The 20,108-nt window shown below is 41.0% G+C and overlaps 1 protein-coding gene across 1 annotated transcript in view; it reads right to left on the reverse strand.

The window, feature by feature from the left end:
• Positions 1-20,108, reverse strand: part of ALK (ALK receptor tyrosine kinase) — a 329,041-nt gene that overhangs the window by 170,871 nt on the left and 138,062 nt on the right. Inside the window, exon 4 of the mRNA XM_086744455.1 lies at positions 5,387-5,588. Within this exon, the coding sequence (XP_086600581.1) occupies positions 5,387-5,588 (202 nt within the window). The remainder of the gene's footprint in view (positions 1-5,386; positions 5,589-20,108) is intronic.

Raw genomic sequence — 20,108 nt, forward strand, 5'->3', positions numbered from 1 at the left:
AAAGTTAAAGGTTTCCGAGAAGTAAACTCATTCAATAAGCCCATGGTCAGTGAGACAGATTAGTGAAGCTATTGGGGGGGGTGCGGGGGGGAGAGAGAGAACAAGGAAAGGAACAACACTAGTACAAGAAGTAACCTCCAGATTTCAAGCCCCAAGGTCAAATGTGACAGATGCTAGTGATTCCTTCATTTATTTTTCTTGACATCTATCAATGCAATCGATCTCGAGTGAAGTTGTAGATGCCAGAAAGGGAATAGTCTATCATGATTTGTAGTAACCTTCAAAAACAGGTGCTCTTTCTCTGTTGGAAGTGCTCTGTGCAGAAATATACACGTACCTACTAAAGTACTGGCTATATGAAGTAGTAGTATTTTATGACTTCCTTGCTTATGCATGCATGTTAGATCTCAGGTTTTATTTAAGAGGCACCTTTTACTTCACATACTTACAAAAATGCCTTTAAATTAATCTGAAGTTTGGTTAAGGCTGTAAACTAGTCTAGAGGTCCTACTCACAGCTCAAAAATCACGTATGGCTTGCACAGTCATTTTATGTGGTTTGTATAGGTATGCTTAAGTCAAAAGATGTGTAGTTCAACAACCAACAATTCCATGCAAAGATTCTACAGTCCACATGCCCTAAGTGTGGGGTGACAGAACAGATGATGTTGATCTGTCAGTGCCACAGCCTCAGCCTCCCTTTGCCTCTAAACTGTTGCAAGGATCTGTAGGAACAAAGTCTCACTAACATAAAGCAATTACAATCTAAAAAGACACAGAAAAATATCTAAGACAAGCTACCCTGCTCTTTTCTACAGAGAAAAAGCTGCAACACAACAGAACAGATGATGTGCCCGACTCATGCAAGAAATGTGGGATAGATGTCAGAAATTAACTCAACCCAGTAGTTCAAACCATGTCTTTGGAATCTACATCTGAACAAGGCTGGCATCTTGGAATCCCTGTTGAAGTAGCTGATCTGAGAATCTTCCCCACCTCTTCTCTTCAGGGAGGCTTCAATTACCTTTAGTCATGCAAACGGTATTAAAATCCGCTTGTTACATTATTTTTTGGAGGCAATAACATGATTATGGAATTAGTGATGAGGGAGGTCTGCAATGAAAGACCAAATTGAAGTTATGCTTTCATTTGCCATGGGCTTATTAAAAAGTTTGATTTGATATATAGTATATAATACTGCAACTTACCATTAATAGTGCAGGTAGAGATGGAAAATGATAATTGTAATTCAAAATGAACAAGGCTATTTTTGTCCTTGCCTAACTCTAACTTCTCCAAAATACACAGATCAAAAGAAATAAAAATCAATCTTATATTACAAACTCTAACCTTGCTGACAAGTTTTCCTTTGTGTTTTCCCTACTCTACTAAACACGCTTGCAATCTTACTAGCTTTATAATTATAAATTTAACAGATGGGAAGACAATTAAGAGGTGAAATGAAACTAGTGGCCACAGTGAGAGTCTAACAAGCACCCAGAAGTCAACATTCAAATTGTGGAAGTAACTCCGCTTTGCTTAATAACCAATATGCTATGTAAACATATTTGCTGCCTCCTCACCTCCAGTAACACAAGAAGAATGTCTATTAAATAGCAACCAGAAAGGATTGTATACAGCGCTATGGGAGCAGAAAAACAGCAAAAGCCAGTACCCACACCTAGTGGTATTTGGGATAAATCAGAAAGTGCTGGGCTTTGCCATTACAAAGGATCAATAGCACTGCCCTGATTCTCTGCCTGTATCGTTTGCAGGTGCTTGTAAAACACAACCAAACTGCAAGAGATGCCAGAAGAGACTAACCATTTCAAAAACACATCCACAAAGTCAGATCACCTAGAAACTCTATCGTGCAACAAATCTAAATCTAATAGAATATAGTAATGTTTTGTTCCCCATGGAGGAGTCCTACCAATTGCTTAGGAACTAAATTAGAGGTGGTCTAACCAAAGGTGCTCCAAAACCCACAGATTAAATACAGAGTAAGATCTTTCTGCTCTTAAAAAAAAAAACCAAAAAACGGTTATACAATTTTGTTGAACTGATAATCAAGGACATAATTATCTTCTAAGTGGTAAGCATTTTTGCAAATATTAAGCAGAAAAGTTACTATTGTATTTGGCAAAGTTTCTGTGTAAAACAAAACAAGCATCCCTTTGCCAGCCTCTGGTGTTTCATCACTCAGGAAGCATTCACAGTTATCACTTCTGGCATATTCTTCCTGGTGTCTGTTCTATCTGCCCTATCCTACTGCTATGTAATGCATCTTAAATTAGCTAGCTTTCTTCCTACATGCAACAGATCAGCTACAGTGAAATATGCCAAGTAAGAAAATAAAACAAATATGCGTTTTCCACACAACAATTTCTGTAATGACTCTGCATTGGAACTGATACAACTCTAGTCCACAAGCTTGGGCTATAATTTTTCTAGAGAGAATGAGACCAGAAGAGCAAACAGAACATCCCTAGTTCTGCCTTAGAGTCTCTACGCATGCTGAGTATCCATCAAAATCACACCTGGCATTTTGCACACAAAGACAACATGCTTGAATCCTGGTAACAAATAAATATTGGGTGCTGTGCTCTCTCTACTTGACTAACAAAGTTTCATAGCTTTACATATATTCTACTTCAAATCAGCTCCAAGTGCTGCCGACCAAAACCTTTGCTTGCATGGTTTCACCATGAATAAAATAGTAATACCTGACAGCATCCACATTTTTCTCTTGTAAATGTATGTGAACTGTGAAGACCTTGTAAGATGTTAATACATGTAATTCAAGTGTTTGGTTTTTTTTTTAAAAAAAAAGCAAGGTAAAAAGATACTCACACTGTGCATAGTTCAAGATATGAGAAAATCTACTTTGGAATTCATTTATTGCTTTACCACCCTTCAGGTGCATTTGTTTCAATAAAACATACTCTTCCTGGTATGAGCTTGATTTTCAGCAGTGACATGGACTCACTACTGCACATACAAGCCACAGGGAACTATGCACACTTTACACCTCTTGCAAAATAATAAATAAAGCACATAGAATCAAAGAAGTGTCACCTGTGACGCTTCAAAATGCTTTCATTTCTCGCACAGGCTCATCACTGAGTTGTTCAATTTCCTTGCGCCTAGAGCTAAAATACTTACAAAATTTTAGAAATCATTTGGTTATAGCATGGTCAAAGAATTCATTACAAAACAATACAATTCTTTGCAATTCCCAAGATAAAATGAAATATGAAACAGAACAGATTTCCACTGTAGGATTGCTAGTTCATTTAAGAACTTATTGAGTTGTTCTTGACTTCCGATCAGTTCTTCTTGATTCCTATTTAAAGACAATAAGATTTTTACAAAAGTGAGATTTGCATGTTTTGTTATCAGAGCTGGGATAATCAAATATTGTCGCTCTAAACAAAGGGCAGAGGAGCATTCCTAAATACTGGAATGAAGGATCAGGGCAAATGGTAACAAACTGCTACCCTATCATCTGCGTCTGCAGTCTGTGGGTAGGCACTTAACTATCGCCATGTGACATTTATGCGGGGACAATATCAGAGTCTTTCTGCGTTGCTGAGCTAGGGGAGGAGCTACTGCCTCTCACAGTGAAGAGACAAGACCAGAAGGGGGAAAAATGAACCAGCCAGTTGCTCCAACTGCAAAGTTTTATAGCACACAGCATACTAAGGAGACAGCCACACAAAACCACGAAAGCAACAGGCACATCCTTACTTCTCCATGTGCCACGGAAATGGTGTTGCGGAGCAAGCTACGCTTCTTACAAGCATATGGGACAGCCAAGCTATAACCAAAATCACCTTTTTTCAAAACACAGACCCTCTTTACTGTGGTGACAATAGGATCTCCATCTGCCAGCTGTAACACACAGTTGAGTAGTCCGTGTTGTCTCCAGCAGATGACAAAGGTAGGCATTTGTTATTGCAAGTAAGGTGATCTTTCCCTTCCCTTCAAGGTTCCCTAGGTTTAGCGCTTGCCTGTGCTTCTGGTGAGCGCTGTCTGCCCACAGATCCAAGCCAGAGCTCCTCCATGCAGCACAGCAGAGCATTTTACACAGAAGAGTATTCCCTGTGAGTGCCAAGGAGCACTGGCATTGCCAATGCAGGAGGTACTTTGCACAAAGCATGTTTATTAGCCGTGACATAGAGCACAGCATTTGCAAAGAGCTAAGGAAGAAGACAGCTGCTACGGTTCCCCTAATTACCTTTCCCTAGACATCAACAGTAATTTACAATTTGGATGATGTTGCTGGAACTAAGTACAATTTAGATCCACACACAAGCTCTCCTCCTCATTTTTATAGGCCATGTGTTATACGAGAATTACAACTATTCAAACTGTTTCTATGAGTTAGGCTATCCTCTGTCAGGTTTTTTATTATGCATTCTTCTTTTGCTACTGGAAAATACAGAATTTGCTGTAGACAGTAATCAGATAATCACATCTTGTTACAAGCACAAGCCAGCAGGACTTGCTGTTAGAAATTCTAATCTATCACATCAAAACAAAGAACATTTGAAATGCTTAGTAAAAAATATGCTTCTTTACACACATTTCACAGCAGAAGTAAAAAAAAAAAAAAAGAAAAGAAAATCAGTATATAGAACAAGTAGAACATTAGCCTTACATATATCCAAATTCAATTCTAATTTACTTCTCTACTATAGCATTTAGAAATATCTACTATGTTCAGCTATGGATTCTGCTGTTTTGCCGCTAACCAAAATTTAAAACAATGCACAGGAAGTCTGACAAATTAAGACATCATGAAGAACTAAGATTAATTGCACAAAGAGGATAAAACATTTCAAACAGTTGCACCCTTGAAAGATGAAAAGCTTTCTTCCTCCAGTAGTAGCTAGGAACTGCTTTACTGAAAATTAAAAAAAAAAAAAAAACATTTAAAAAAACACAAATGCAAGACAAAACTTACAATGTATGCAGACACAGCGAACTGCAAAGACTCAGTAGATATTCTAAGCCCAATAGTGTACTTGAGTAAAGAAGTAGTAAAAAAGAAATTAGATGGAGCAAATTAGATAGAAAAACTTTAAACTTAGGAACAGAGTACCCACACTAGGTCTGTACTTGTAAGCACTGAGAATAAAGATTATGTTGACTCAGACTCACTGTGCATGGATCCAGTAGTTTGCTGATGCTTTGTATAATAAAATAAGCACCAATCTCCAGCTTCTACAATAACTTAGACCCATGCAAGACCAATATCTACTTGGTGTGGTGTCCTGGTCCCCTTAGTAGATGCGCAGCATGCATTTTGTGGCTGTATTGCTACACAACTGTGTGATTCTTCTCAAGTCAAGCTGTGAGTCAAATGAGAGGATGAGACTTACCCATGTTTCTCTGGACTCTCCACTGATAAGACTTCACTGCTGCTTTTGTCAATGGGAAGGACACGAGCAATATATTCTCCGCTCTGCTGGTAAAACTTATAAACAGCCACTTGAACTACACATTGGTCACTGCTGCTTCTTAGCCAAGGGCTCAGGATGATGGGGCTCGGTCTCTCTGACACATTGAGGAACAGGAATGAACCTAGAACAGGTGAGGCAAAAGAACGCTTTAAGAACAAAAAAAAAATCCCAGAAAGCCTCACAGAGTGCAGATGAATACTTGTAATTCTTATGCTGCAGCTCACTATGCAGCCTTTCCATACCTCTCAGTCAAAGATTATCTTTGCCAACTAGTTCGGAAAGTTTGCCCATTTTGTATTAAACCCATTAAGATCTTCCTGGACAAGCAAGATTTCAATTCACCTTTGGATGGTCAAAACCAAAGATAACATTTAGATTTAACTCCCAGAAAAAAAATGCACAAGGTGGAAAAAGCCATAAATATTATTGGCAGGGAAAAATAACAAACAGCAACAATAAAACTCAGTCAACAAAGAGACTTCCAAAGCTACACCCAGGAAGGTGATCATGGAGTTTTAGGTTTAGATTCTTCTTTTCATGTATCTCTTCTTCCTGGACTTCATCCTCATCTCTACAACTTCTCAGATGTGGTCCAGAGCCAAACATTATGGCCTTGGTCCAGTGGGACGTGGAGTTGACAGCTCAAATACTTATTAATACTTTATATCTGTTTTTCTCACCCAAATAAAGAGCACAAATTCAATAGCTTTAATTTTGCTCTTCTGTAAACAGAGGACTGCAGTATTTTTAAGTCATTAGAGTCATTATAAAGGCCTGACATCATTTTCTTTCTTCAGCAATTCATTCTAACTTATTAATTTTATATGCAGTTAATCCACATTAAACATTTCATTATTATCCAGTACATTGACTCCCTTGGCCTAATTCTATTTCAATACAACATGAAGCTTATCCAGTGGGACAGAGGTAATGTATTTTTATCACACTGTTGCTCATTTCAGGTAAGTCAAATTACTCCCTTTTAGCAGCTGACCAATTCACCAGTTTGTTCACAGAGCAAGCACACAGGGGTGTGTACTTGGTAAATGAAAGGTGCAGTCAGGTAAATGAAATGGACCAACCCTTGAAGCAAGAAAAATTGTGTGTTCCACAGATTCTAGCAAGACTGGTCAGACAATCAAGACAATGAGATTTCATTTCCTGGAGTGTCCATTAATAACGCCTGTCCATTAATAATTAAAACATGCATATCTGATGAACAGTTTGATTTCATAGAGATTGAAACTAAGTCTCAACAGGGCTGCAATTTAAACCTCTTTTTAAGTGTGCATTAATTTTAGCAGGAGCAGCAGCTTGTTTTTGAAAATAGCAAGGCTGAATCTTCAGAGGAACGATCTTTCACATCACTAAGCATGCCTCAGCTGAGATCCAGGGTGACGAAGAAGTCCCATGGAGGGGCCACGAACAGATCCTGCTCGCCTTCACCTCAGTGTCTAAGATGCAGACCACAAGGTGCAAGCCAGACACTCCAAGCTCCTGTGGAAGTTCACCTCATCCTAAAATGGATCTAGTGAATTGTCCTTTGCTGTTCCCATTTGTCTCCACTGAGCTGAGGGTCAAGAGCTTCGATTTTAATACCTCACTGTCACATACCGTTTTAGAACAGGGGAATTGTACTCATGCTTACAACGTCCCCTTTGAAAAAGTCTGATTTGGCAGTTCCTCTGAGGCCACACACAGGGTAACAATGGAAGGGCTAAAAATGAAACCTGGATTCCTGTCAACTACCACGTTTCTCTCCCATAGATACATTTACCATAAGCAGCATTTTTGACACACTTCTCGAAAACAGTGTTCTTGACATTGGCATCACATTAATGACATATCTAAAACTAGAAAACATTTGTACTGAAAGAAACAAGCAGAAATACATAAGGTACAGCCTGCTCAGATGTCGAGGTTTGTAAACAGAGAGGAGTGAAATGTAGACACAGCATTTTTTCTTAATAACAAGATTCCTTTGTGTGAAATAATAGCCTTTAATCCAGCTGCTAATGGGATGGTTTGATGAGTTTAAACAAACTCTGTTATTGTCACAGTTATATATATACGGTATTTTTCCTGGTCAGTAAAATAAAAACAAAAACACAGCCACATGTATCATCCTTCCCTGCCTCTCCCTTTGTTGCCAAAAAAAAAAAAAAAAAAAAAAAGAATTAACGCACTAAATCTTGTGGCTTTAATTGTACCATCCCCATAAGAACACTGAAATCTGTGACACGAAAGGGAGCAAAGAGACTTCTGGTGGCAGAAAGACAGTAAGCGTTGCAATAATTGCTGATGGTAACTTGCCAGGTGCAAGAGCCATTTGCTCATCTTACTGCTTTGCAACTGGGAGTCAGATTTCAAAATAACAAACAAATAAACAAAGGCAGCTCTCATTCCTTCTTTTGTTGCAGTAGTTCTAAATAACGAGAGCTTCCAAGCATAGACCCTTATGCCCTGACTTGAGATCAGGTTTGAAACATCAGTGAAGCCCAGTAGCAAACAAGGCTAGCTGCTACAGCAAATTTGTGAGGTAGTCGCCAACCTCCTCTGTTTTGGCTTTTATATTTCTGCTCTCTATTTACAGGGCTCACGCTTTGCAATTGTGCCTTATTAGTCATCACATGGCTGGCTCTACCTACTAAATTACATTGCTAAAAGAAATACAATTTTGCCATGGTGGAGTCTACCGTGGCACGCTCTCCAGGATGCTAGCAGGGACAGCCACACACTAAGCTGCTGTGAAACAGTACCTTGAAAACCACTCCAAAGGACGTGGCTATTACACTGTGCTGGCCTCACCACCGGTACAGTCTTGTCAGAAATGTTCTCCTAGTGTGTACTTTTGGGGACATCACCTACCTGGGTAAATACTAGAGCTATGAGAGATTACATTCTTAATTTTTTTTCTAATTTCAGTTTATTATTTGAGATATTATCCGAGCAGCCAGGGATCAGGTAAGGAAGGCTAAAGCACTGACAAAATTAAATCTGGCCAGGAACCTCAAGGGCAATAAGAAAAGCTTCTTTAGATATGGTGGGAATAAAAGGAAGACCAGGGAGAATATGGACCCTCTCCAGAAGGAAATGGGAGACCTGGTTACTCAGGATATGGAGAAGGCTGAGGTATTCAATGACCTTTTGGCCTCAGTCTTCATCAGCAAGGGCTCTAGCCATATCACCCAAGTTGCAGAAGGCAAAAGCAGTGACTGGGAGAACGAAGAACTGCCCACTGTAGCAGAAAAGCAGGTTCAGGACCATCTAAGGAACCTGAAGGTGGTGCATGAGACCTGATGAGATGCATCCGCACGTCCTGAGGGAACTGGTGGAGAAAGTAGCAAATCTGAGAAATTGTTGCAGTCTGGTGAGGCTCCCATCGAGCGGAAAAGGGGTAACATAACCCCCATTTTTAAAACGGGAAACAAGGAAGACCTGGGGAACTAAAGGCCAGTCAGTCTCACCTCTGCGCCCGGCAAGGTCATGGAGCAGATTCTCCTGGAAACCATGCTAAGGCACATGGAGTACAAGGAGATGATTGGTCACAGCCAACACGGCTTCACTAAGGGCAAATTGTGCCTGTCCAATTTGGTGGCCTTCTGTGACGGGGTTACAGCATTGGTGGACAAGGAACGAGCAACTGACATCATCTACCTGGACTTGTGCAAAGCGTTTGACACTGTTCTGCACAACATCCTTGTCTCTAAACTGGAGAGACGGACAGACCACTTGGTGGATAAGGAACTGGCTGAATGGCTTCACTCAAAAAGTTGCGGTCAATGGCTCGATGTCCAAGTGGACACTGGTGACGAGTGGCATTCCTCAGCGGTCCCTGTTGGGCCCAGCCCTGTCCAACATCTTTGTCAGCAACATGGACAGTGGGATAGGGTGCACCCTCAGCAAGTTCACCAATGACACCAAGCTGTGTGATACAGTTAACATGCTGGAGGGAAGGGGTGCCATCCAGAGGAACCTTAAGAGGCTGGAGAAGTGGGGAAATGCAAACCCCACGAAGTTCAACAAGGCCGAGTGCAAGGTCCTACACATGGGTTGGGGCAATCTCAGGCACAAATACAGGCTGGGTGGAGAACAGATCCAGAGCAGCCCTGAGGAGAAGGACTTGGGAGTGTTGGTGGACAAGAAGCTCAACATGAGCTGGCAATGCGTGCTTGCAGCCCAGAAAACCAACGGCATCCTGGACTGCATCAAAAGAAGCATGGCCAGCAGGTCAAGGGAGGTGATTCTCCCCCTCTACTCTGCTCTCATGAGACCTCACCTGGAGTACTTCGTCCAGTTCTGGAGCCGCCAACATAAGAAGGACGTGGACCTGTTGGAGTGAGTCCAGAAGAGGGCCACGAAGATGATCAGAGGACTGGAGCACCTCTGCTACAAGGACAGGCTGAGAGAGCTGGGGCTGTTCAGGCTGGAGAACAGGAGGCTCCGGGGAGACCTCATAGCAGCCTTCCAGTACCTAAAGGGGGCTTATAGGAAAGACGGGGAGAAACTCTTCAGCAGGGCCTGTTGTGATAGGACAACAGGTAATAGTTTTAAAATAGAAGGAGGTAGACTCAGATTTAATATAAGGAAGAATTTTTACAATGAGGATGGTGGAACACTGGAACAGGTTGCCCAGAGAGGTGGTGGATGTCCCATCCCTGGAAACATTCAAGGCCAGGTTGGACAGGGCTCTGAGCAACCTGATCTGGTTGGAGATGTCCCTGCTCCTTGCAGGGGGGTTGGACTAGATGACCTTTAAAAGGTCCCTTTCAGCTCAAACTTTTCTATGATTATACTCACAGGGTGGAGTGTGACGGGTGTGGTTTGATGCAAGCTCTGGAGGAGGCAAAGGCCCAAGCTGTAGCCAAACCATGAACTCCTCTAATTTCAATCTCTTTTCTGAAAACTCACAAAGGAGCAGAGTGGCACACTCAGTAAGCATTGATCCATATGAGCTTGGAACACTGATCATGCAATTGACACATGGCTTCCCTGTCGCATGTAATTTGACTATGAGCCAATCACTTCATCCCATAAATATGGTAGTCTAAGTGAGTCTTCTTTGAGCTCTCCCTGCTAGGCAGTGTGGCTGCATGGTGGTGATCTCCCCTAGAGCTGAGACACCCCTCAAGGTTGCTCCTCAAGGCAGAAAGACCTCTCACCAATGGCAGATCTTTGGTGAGCGACTGATATCACGCAAAACCCTGTCACAGGATAACTTTAATTTTGCCTTGGTAACTTTGATTGCATGCTGAATTGACGCTAGTGCAACATTATATAAACTCTGCATATATAATCCCTAGGCATAAACCATTAACTAAGTCTGAGGCCAAGTCTAGACCTAGCTGCACCTAGACTCCTCTCTGAGAAGTTTAGAAAGGAAGGGGGTCCATTCTGAACCTTATGACTCAACAGGACGGCCCTCCCTACTCTTCACACCTTTGGTTTCTCTCTGTGTGAGCCATTCTAACTCGAGTGTAAGTCAATTTTCCATTGTATGCTTTTCCATGCAGGAATTAATAGAGTGAGCCTTGCCACTGAACTTTTTTAAAGTCACATGTTTACAATATCATATTTAAACCACTTTTGCTAATATCTTTGACAGTGACTCTTTAAGTATCTAAATCTCCCATTCCTGACACTTTAGGAACCGGGCTTGACACCTATAGTGTACGTTAACATTGCACATACTCTTTTCCACATAAGCAATAGACTTGAAACTCCAACTCAGACAAATCCAATTTTATGAATTTGCTGTCTCCAAAGCATACACAACATTATCTGTCAGTCAACTGCATACATACACACATACAAAAAGACAACAACTCGATGACAGAGGCCCAAATCCTCTTTCATTAAAGTTGACAGGACTTACGTTACTGAAACCAATGTCGTCATGCCCCACAAAGGAATAATTAATGTGTCTGAAGTGAGAAATGACACATTTTGAACACAAATGCTCATACCCCTCCCTTCCCTCAAAGGCACAATCTCTCAGTCGCCACTTGCCACTGTTTCATGTGACAGCCTCTCAAGGGATCAATATGAGCACCATTTCCGGGATCAGATTAGAGACCGCTACTTAGAAAGAGTTAAAAGATCACAGGAACATCAATTCCCCATCCACACCAAGGGACAGAAGAACATTCTGTTTCACACCAATGGACTTTCTGGGTAAAATTAGAAGCTACATGTTCACTTGTATTTCCCTCTAGTGGGAAGGGAATTCATGTGGCACGTTCTATCTGAGAATACTGTGTAGACCCATAAGACTCTAAGGTTCCAGCTATAATTTCCTTGCACTTATTTTCTCCTATTAGCTTGCAGCTTTAATAAGGCTCTTGGGATCTTCCTGGGTGAATAGCTAGAAAAAGCACTGTAGCTTCAAACAAACTTCTGTTGCTATTTAGATATCAAGGGATATAAGCTGCCCCTTCACGGTACATGCAGCCAGTGTCACGTTCTACTGCTCAGGACTCTGAAGGGTCTATTCGCTTTTCAGACAGATATTCACCAATGAGTCATTTCAGGAGTCTTCTGCTACAGGTTTTAAATTGGACTCTAGCGGCACAGTGCAATGCCGATATTAAAGAGATGCAGTTAAAATAATCACATTGTAACTAGATATATAGCCACAGACCCAGGCACTTAGAACATCCTGGGTCCTGAGCTCATTCATCATCATCATCATCACGCAGAACCACGTGGTTGCAGTGAGAATAGCATTCAGTCTTTTACACCAAATACACCTCTGTTTGCATCTTGTGTCTGAAACCCTACCAGCTCTGATATTGCTCTGTGGTGTTTCAGAAAGTGCTAGTCTAAATTGCAAATACTTTATTTTCCACATTCCCCTCAGGGAATGTGGAAAAAACACACAAACCCTGGTAGAAATCTACCAATAGTGTTCAGCTTCAAATCATATTTCTCCCTACATTTTTGATACCTGCAGTCACAATGCAATGGTTTTCCTGATTCTCATGTGTTGTATCTGATAACATCCCTGGCAAGTTGCTGTCACTTCAGACAAACACACATGAAAAGTTATTTATGCTTAAGCACAGGGAATTACTGTAGTTGACATAAAAGGAATATTACAAGACAAATTAATATATCCTGCATTAAAAAAAAATTGCTGTTGATACTTTGGAAGTTTTTTTACAACATTTTAACATTCTTGTCACAAAAAGGGAAGGATGGCTTATGAGCTTAATAGAAAGATGTTTTTGAGATGAAGATGACAGCTTCAAGTTGTGCTGTTCAGAACTAATGAGGTAACAGAGATATTTGTAAAGAAGAAAACTGATGTTAATCTACTATGCATGTACAGATACACTATGAATAAAGCACCTGTCCAAGGAGGCTTTCAAATGAAGATGTATAGACTGGTAAGACCTAAACCCACACCAGCAATTAAGACCATTTCTGCAATCTTTGGCCCAACATCCTTGTCTGAAACGGATGCACAGTAAAACATCTGAAATGCATGCTAGTGAGAATGCTGAGGCAACCCTAGATGTTCAAAAGACAGAGCCATCACTTGGCCTTAGGAGCTGGGCAAACTTAGTATCCTATTGCTAGCCCCTTTAAAAGCTGGTCATCTGATAACTACCCAATAGCTTTAAATGCACCTTGCTAACTGCTTGTATCCTAAATCCTTCCTAGCCAATCACAGGGTAAACACAGTAAAGAGCCAGGTCAGGTTCTTCTGTTAAACAGGCTCATGGTGCTCAGTGAGGTCAGTGCACCCTACTCCATCCTTTGGCCTTTCTGAGGCAGCAGTCTAGGAAAGATGATTGCAGCCCAAAAAGACAGCAGCTTGAGAAGTTACAATGGAAAATAAGGTTTTCCAGGAAAGGGTTTACTGCAGAAAATGGCAACCAGCTCTTCTGGGACAAACACATGGAGGCAACTTCTCAACTCGCACCTGAGGTCTAGGATTTCCATTATGAGACATTTTTGTATACCTGATATCACACAATCAAATAAAATCCTAAAGACATGACATCAAACAGGGCAATGGGACACAAAAATCAGTTACAAAAGTGGCATGCATAAGAATTAATGAAGAGGAAGGTTCACATTATTTGAAAATAATATTTAGCAACATAGTCAAGCCAATAGTGCACACAGAGCAGATATCCAGGTATCTGATACAAATCAAAGCGTCCCCATGCCAATTCAAGCAGATTTCTGCCCTAATAACCAAGTTATTTTAACTTACTTTCTTGAAAAGCAAGGCTCAAAACACAGCTAGATTGACTTAATCGGATCACAGTTATAAAGCAGCAATTTAACAATCCTTTGCAAAACTGATAAATTGTTATTCTGAACATAAACCTCATCTTCCTACTAAAAGGATTTTATTACCTTTCACATGCAAGTTCAATGCTCTACCAGATTAAATTAGAGCTGTGAAAACTATTAACAGTCAATGTCCGTTGGGGACTGTACAGTAGAAAAAAAAATTAAATCAAGTTTTATGGTCTTTGGACATGCTGACTGGAGAGAATCTTTCCACTAGTATCACAAAACATCCCACAGAGCTGGTCTTTGGATTCTTCATTTTACACTCAACTTCCAAATTAACTATTCAAGCAAAACTCTCATAGCAGGAGCTCAGTAGTTTATAAAAGCCATGGAAGAACTGGGCACTACCTGAGTGACAACATTAAGAAAATATACTGTTATATGTTTTCTAGGCTTATTTGTACGGATTTTCTAATTGCCTCATCAAGGCTCTGAAATGTGCTGAACACTAAGAATGTGAATAGTCTCCAGTGCTGAGTGTAATGTGACTGCATAAGCACCAGAAGATTTGCAAGATGTTGTACTTGCATCTGGCTTAAAATTCATGAAGGTAACAGCCTTTGAATTATTACAAAATTTGGAGCTGAACAATTCTTAACAATCTAATTATGGTAATTTGATGATATCTATTTGAAGTCGATCAGAGTTCTTGCCATTAGCTTAAACAGAACCAGGATTTCACTTCTAATACCTAGCAGGTATGTGAGCATGTTTCTCCAGATGATGCAAGAGCAATTCAGAAACGCTAATGAATTCCTACGACCTCATGTGGGCATGTAATATATTTCACAAATGGACAAGTTAAGGCAGACATTAAACAACTACAAGCAGCATGTGGTCAAGATTGGTATCAGAGCAGAGAACTGCAAGTCAAGGGTCTTTAAAATGATCTCCTATTCAAGAATTTTTCATTTCCTAAATATAAAGAGGAAGGACAATAATCCATCAAAGCAAAATAAAGTCAATTTTTGTCCTCTCACTAAGGCATCAGGCAAATTTGATTTGCCCCATATAATTTATCTTAGATTCAAAGACTTCCCTCATGTAAAACCTTCTCCCTCAATCAATCAGTATTCACTGTGATCCTTGTGAACTGCAGCAGTGCTATAGAAACATAACTTGAAGTTAGGCAGGATAAGAGTCCTCCGTTTTCTCACACTCCAGTCCCAGAAATTTTCCTTATTAATTTACCTGTTCTCTTAGAGGCAATCTTGAAGCCTCACACGCAGAGGGAGCAGTCTCCTAGCAGTGACCTTCACATAGCTCTTTTACAGCTTTTCCCTGTTCCTTCCCTAAACTGAGGCATAGTGTCCAAAGGATCACTATTATAAAACTTCATTACTATTTATCAGTTTAAATTCCAATAATCTCTAGCATATGCATATGGAAAGCTGAATCCCATCACACTACTTACTTTAGATAAACAACAATAAAAGATGTTTTTCTCATAAAGTATTTTACATACAGTTTTTCAAATGGAAAAAGTCAGAAGGAAGAAGAAGAAAACAATTAAAAGCTCCAGGTATTGCCTTCCGCAATGGGAGCTAGAGCCAGATGCTGTTACAGCCCAATTCCTAAATGACTCAGCAGTGTTTGCTCCCAGCTGAAAAGCACTGAACTGAAAAAAGTAGTTAGTTAATTAAAAACTTAAAATTCAGTGCTGAAATTAAAATCTTTCCTAGACAATGACAAAAGAGTGTTTAAATAATTCAGCCTTGCACAGCTGATTCACCAATATGCATCTTCTCTTTTGCTGCTTACAAAGGTGAATGGCAGGTTACTTTCGAGATCTCTGTTCTGCGACTGGAGGATGGGAGAATTTTCTGTCATCATGAACAAGACTGACAGACCAACCTAAAGGGAAACCTGAGAGGAAGCTGGTTCTGTCAATAAAAACAGAGAGGCAGAACGTCTGTTCAGTACTTCACAGTGTGCGCAGTAGTTAAGGGGAGGGTGTGAAAGGAAGCCTAATGCTGTGCCTCTAGTGGCCACTTTGCTCTCGAGTGTGCTTATTCGATTACACTCAGGAGGCTGGAAGCTTAAAGACGAAGAAGTTTGACAATACTCTGACACACAAGTACCTGAATAGAAACATGCCTGGAACAGAGTGGGTGTTGCAACAACTGACAGTACAGTAACATCAAAGACAACATTAAACAAGTAGCAATAGTGAGCACTGTGGGTTATCCCCTGAAGAACTAGGAAAGCCACAACAGAAGGCACATAATTAAATCTATTTGGTGTAGTTCTCCTCCTTTTTCATTCTGTGCCAGGATTAAACTCATCACATACAGGCTTCCATTATATCACCTTTAAGCGCACAAGAGTCATAACTCATACCATTGGAGAATCATTAAACTGGTCCAGAGAAAACATAAATAAGATAAACCTTGAGCAGATGGTGTATTTTAATGTCTCATACATTTTAATCTGTCCTTGTGAGCCTCTGCTCTATATACATACATGTACATCCATGCACACAGTACTAGGAGATTATTAGTTGGCCATCTCTTCCCCAGAAGGACTGGGAAAGGCAATGATCCTATCCAGAGCTTGTTGAATACCTGATAGCATAGAGCATCTGTTGCCAAATCCCTGCCAAACCTGAGGCTCAGCCATCCTTCCTCCATCTCTAGTCTCCACACCACTTCCATCCCAAATCTGCCTTTCAGTAACTCAGTTATTAGTTCTGCACTATCAATTCTGCAGGCCAGTTTTGTCTGGCAGACCCCCTTCCACTCATCTTTTGGCTCCAGAGCTTCCTCATATTTTCTGTGCTTTCCTAAGTCATTGTTGCATGGACGAAATGGGAGAAGAGTGGCTTGGCACACCAATTACAGGATGGAAAGAAATGCAGGAGGCAGAAGTCTTTTGAGGATCACTCTGCTCTCCTGTGAAAACTGCACTGTCTGCTGTTTTTCCTTCTTCTGATTCAAAAAAATCCACTTGACATTCATGTACAGGAAAAAAGCAAGCTTCATCCACACACCACTTGTCAAGGAGCAGACAAGTGAGGAGACAACGACCCTTTCCCCTAGGTCTGACAGTGGGTTAGAGCTTCTCTGAACATTAACAGATATGCTGAAAAATGCCATGGCAATCAATGAAAGAGAACAGGAGTCCAGGAGCTTACTTTTCCCTGGGCCTTCAGATCACTTATAAAAAGTGTTCTCCAACAACATAGTTAAACTTCACATTTAGATATCACTTTATAAATTCAAAACATTGCACAACCATTAACTGATTAAAGCTCAGGACTCTAAAAATCCAGTTTTCAAATTGGAAAAGATAGCACAAAAGTGAGGGGCTCGTCTCCTTAATGTAGTAAAATCAGGCATCACACAGAATTAGTAGTCTGAACTGCTCAAATACCAACAATATTACTTATGATGGCAAGATTAATTTGAAAGAGTTGATTCCATCTGCTTCTTGTAGTTAGCTCTTTAATTAAAATTCTGCCTCATCTGCCCTGTTCATGAAGTAAAACGAATTCTCCTTTCTGTTCTAAAGACAGTGGCACAGGTGAAAGAAGGAGGATGGTTCAGATGAAGGCTGCATGTTCCAGTGAGATCAGATCTCAATAGACTGGACTCGGTTCTGGCCTCTGGAGGGCCTTCCAGCACAAGCAAGGAAGTGACCTGCCCACTGCTGTGACTGTTTTACAACAGGATCACTGAACCACAGGAACTGGAAGGCCTCTCCGCAGGTGTCTGTCCAACTTCCTGCTCTGAGGGATGGAGGCAGTTGTCACTTTGTCCGACCAAGTCTCAAAAGACTGCGGACATGGAGATTCGACAGCCTCTCTGGGCATCCTGTTCCAGCACTGCACCTCCCTCTTGCTGAAAGTCTTCCCTAAAGTCCAATCTGCACCTCCCAAACAGTAAAGTGTCATCATCACATCTTGTATTATCTGCTACTGCTGAGAAGAATTTGGCTCTGCTGTCTTTGTATCTTGTCATTGGGTAGTTGTATGTCACCACTAGCTCACCTCTCAGACACCTCTTTCCAGCTTAAGCAAGCTCAGCTCCCTCCACCTCAGGGGGTAAGTCCTGTGGGCCCCTGAACATACGGGCAGCCCCCACTGGGCCCTGCCAGTTACTCCACATCTCACTTGATTCAGGAAAGGGAGCTGAAGGAAGTCGCAGCAACCCAGGTGTGGCCTCACCACTCATTTGACACAGAAGACCATCAGGCTGGTGACTTAAGATTTATCTTTGACAAATCCATGCTGACTATTCCCAACTATTTTCTTGTTCTCTACCTGTTTGGGAATGGAGTCCAAGAGGACATGCTCCATGTTCTTTCTTAGGACTGATATGAGGTGGACCAGTCTGTAGTTCTCCAAGTCCTCCATCTTGCCCTTTGTAGAAACGAACATACTGCTAGTCTTTTCAGGTTGTCAAGGACATCCTTCAATTGCAACGATTTCTCATAGATTTGAGACTCTGACCTCAGCTTACTTTTACAACACCTTTGGGTTTACCCAGTCCCAGGGATTAGAATGCATCCAGCTTCTCTGAGTAGTCCCTAAGTTGGTGCTCTCCCAGCGCTGGCTGCCTCATTTCTGAAACCATGCTGTTACATGCCAAGGCCTGGGAGCAGTCTTGGCCTGAAAATGCAGCAAAAGAAAGGCACTGAGTACTTTTGCCTTCCCCATATCATCTGTCAGTAGGCTGTCTTGTCGTCTCCTTCTAAAAATGCTTTAATGTGTAGCAAGGCAAACCAATACATCATTTTAAATAATTTTTTTTTTTACAGGGCCTAGAAGTCTCACTGAAGGCCAGACCTCTTTACATAGAATACCATAGAGTGTTACTGCACCAAAGAGTCCAAGAGAATGAGGAAAAAGACAGCTGGCAGCTATGAATGGAGAGACAGTGGCAATGGCACACAAGGAAACAAACAGGAGGTTCAGTCATGTCAACAGTGACCATTAAAGCACATGCATCTCAAAACATTTGCTACAATACTAAACCATGGTATTTTGCCTCCTCTCTTCTCTTCAGTTTGCTATTCTTACTGTAATTAACTTGGAAATCACATTTCTGCTGAGGAAGAGCCATTTCTTCTGTATTTATTCTGCAAACTGCCTATCATACTTTTGGGCTCAGAATACAATGAGCTGACTGGAATAATAAGGACACTGTTTTTACCAGTGCAGACAACCAAGCCCTCCAGTCTTCTTGCAGGCCAATATCCATGGGACTTCAATGTGGGTTTCACATGAGTACAAATTGTAGAAGTTCAAGCTCTCGATGAACATTATGGATGAAAGACTCTACAGATATTTTGCTCTAAAAACAAAATACACAGTCACAGGGGATCTGCCCCCTGAACAGGGCATGCCAATCATCGCACATGCTGTAATCCTACCTTTGGTACGCCTTTTAAATCAATGCTACTTCTCAAGACATACATGTTTAACTTAAAAAGTAACAAATTTGGACAGCACAAAGCCTAGCTACAACTGAGAAATTTTAGACGAAATTCAATTAAACAGCACTAACCATTATACATCATAGGAGTTCTCTTATTCATGGAACCATTAGAAAAGAATATTCAAACACCTCTGATATGTCATCACAGCCCTACCCAGCACTTTTGCCTCAAAATCACACTGAAGAAGTCACACACATTATTGTTGGGGGAGAGGCCAGTGGAGGTGTATCTGCAAAGTGGTACAAGGCTCTTCTGACCTAACTACATTCACATTTCAGTCTCACTGAAACTACCTAATGAGAGGGAAAAAAAATCAAATAGTCAGACTTATCATTCTGTTGGCATTCTGAACAAATTACCTTTAGCTCACTGACATTCTAATTTGCTAGAAACAGGCATAGTTATGCTAAGAAGGTTATGACTTGTGTATCTATCTTAGTTACAATTATTCCATCCTCTTTTCACTTCCCCAAGATACAGCATAAATGAGAAACTTCATTCTATTTGTTTTCTGTTGGCTGCAAACTGAAATAACTACTGTCTTATTAAAATGCTCTCTCTCTAGATTTAGTCTGGAGATAACAGAACAAGGACTGGATGGGAGGGTGAACTGGAAATGGATTGTGGCTCATAACGTGGATTTTAGGCAGCTCAGCACAGCACTTGAGTTTAGAAGCCGGCTGTGCCCAACAGACTGATTCCATCTGGTGGTTTCAGTGAGTTCTCATCATAAAGCTATTACCATTATCAGTACCAAAGCGAGACATTTTGGTGAGGTGGTGTAAATGAAACTTGTGTGGTTCCTGCACTGAAGATACACAGTGGATTTTGACCTCGGTCTTGTCAGATTTTACCTGCACTAAGCCCCAAAATGCCTCCTCCTGCTTGTCCC

The sequence above is a fragment of the Chlamydotis macqueenii genome, chromosome 3 (genome assembly GCF_036417535.1).
Source record: "Chlamydotis macqueenii isolate bChlMac1 chromosome 3, bChlMac1.mat, whole genome shotgun sequence".
NCBI lineage: Eukaryota > Metazoa > Chordata > Aves > Otidiformes > Otididae > Chlamydotis > Chlamydotis macqueenii.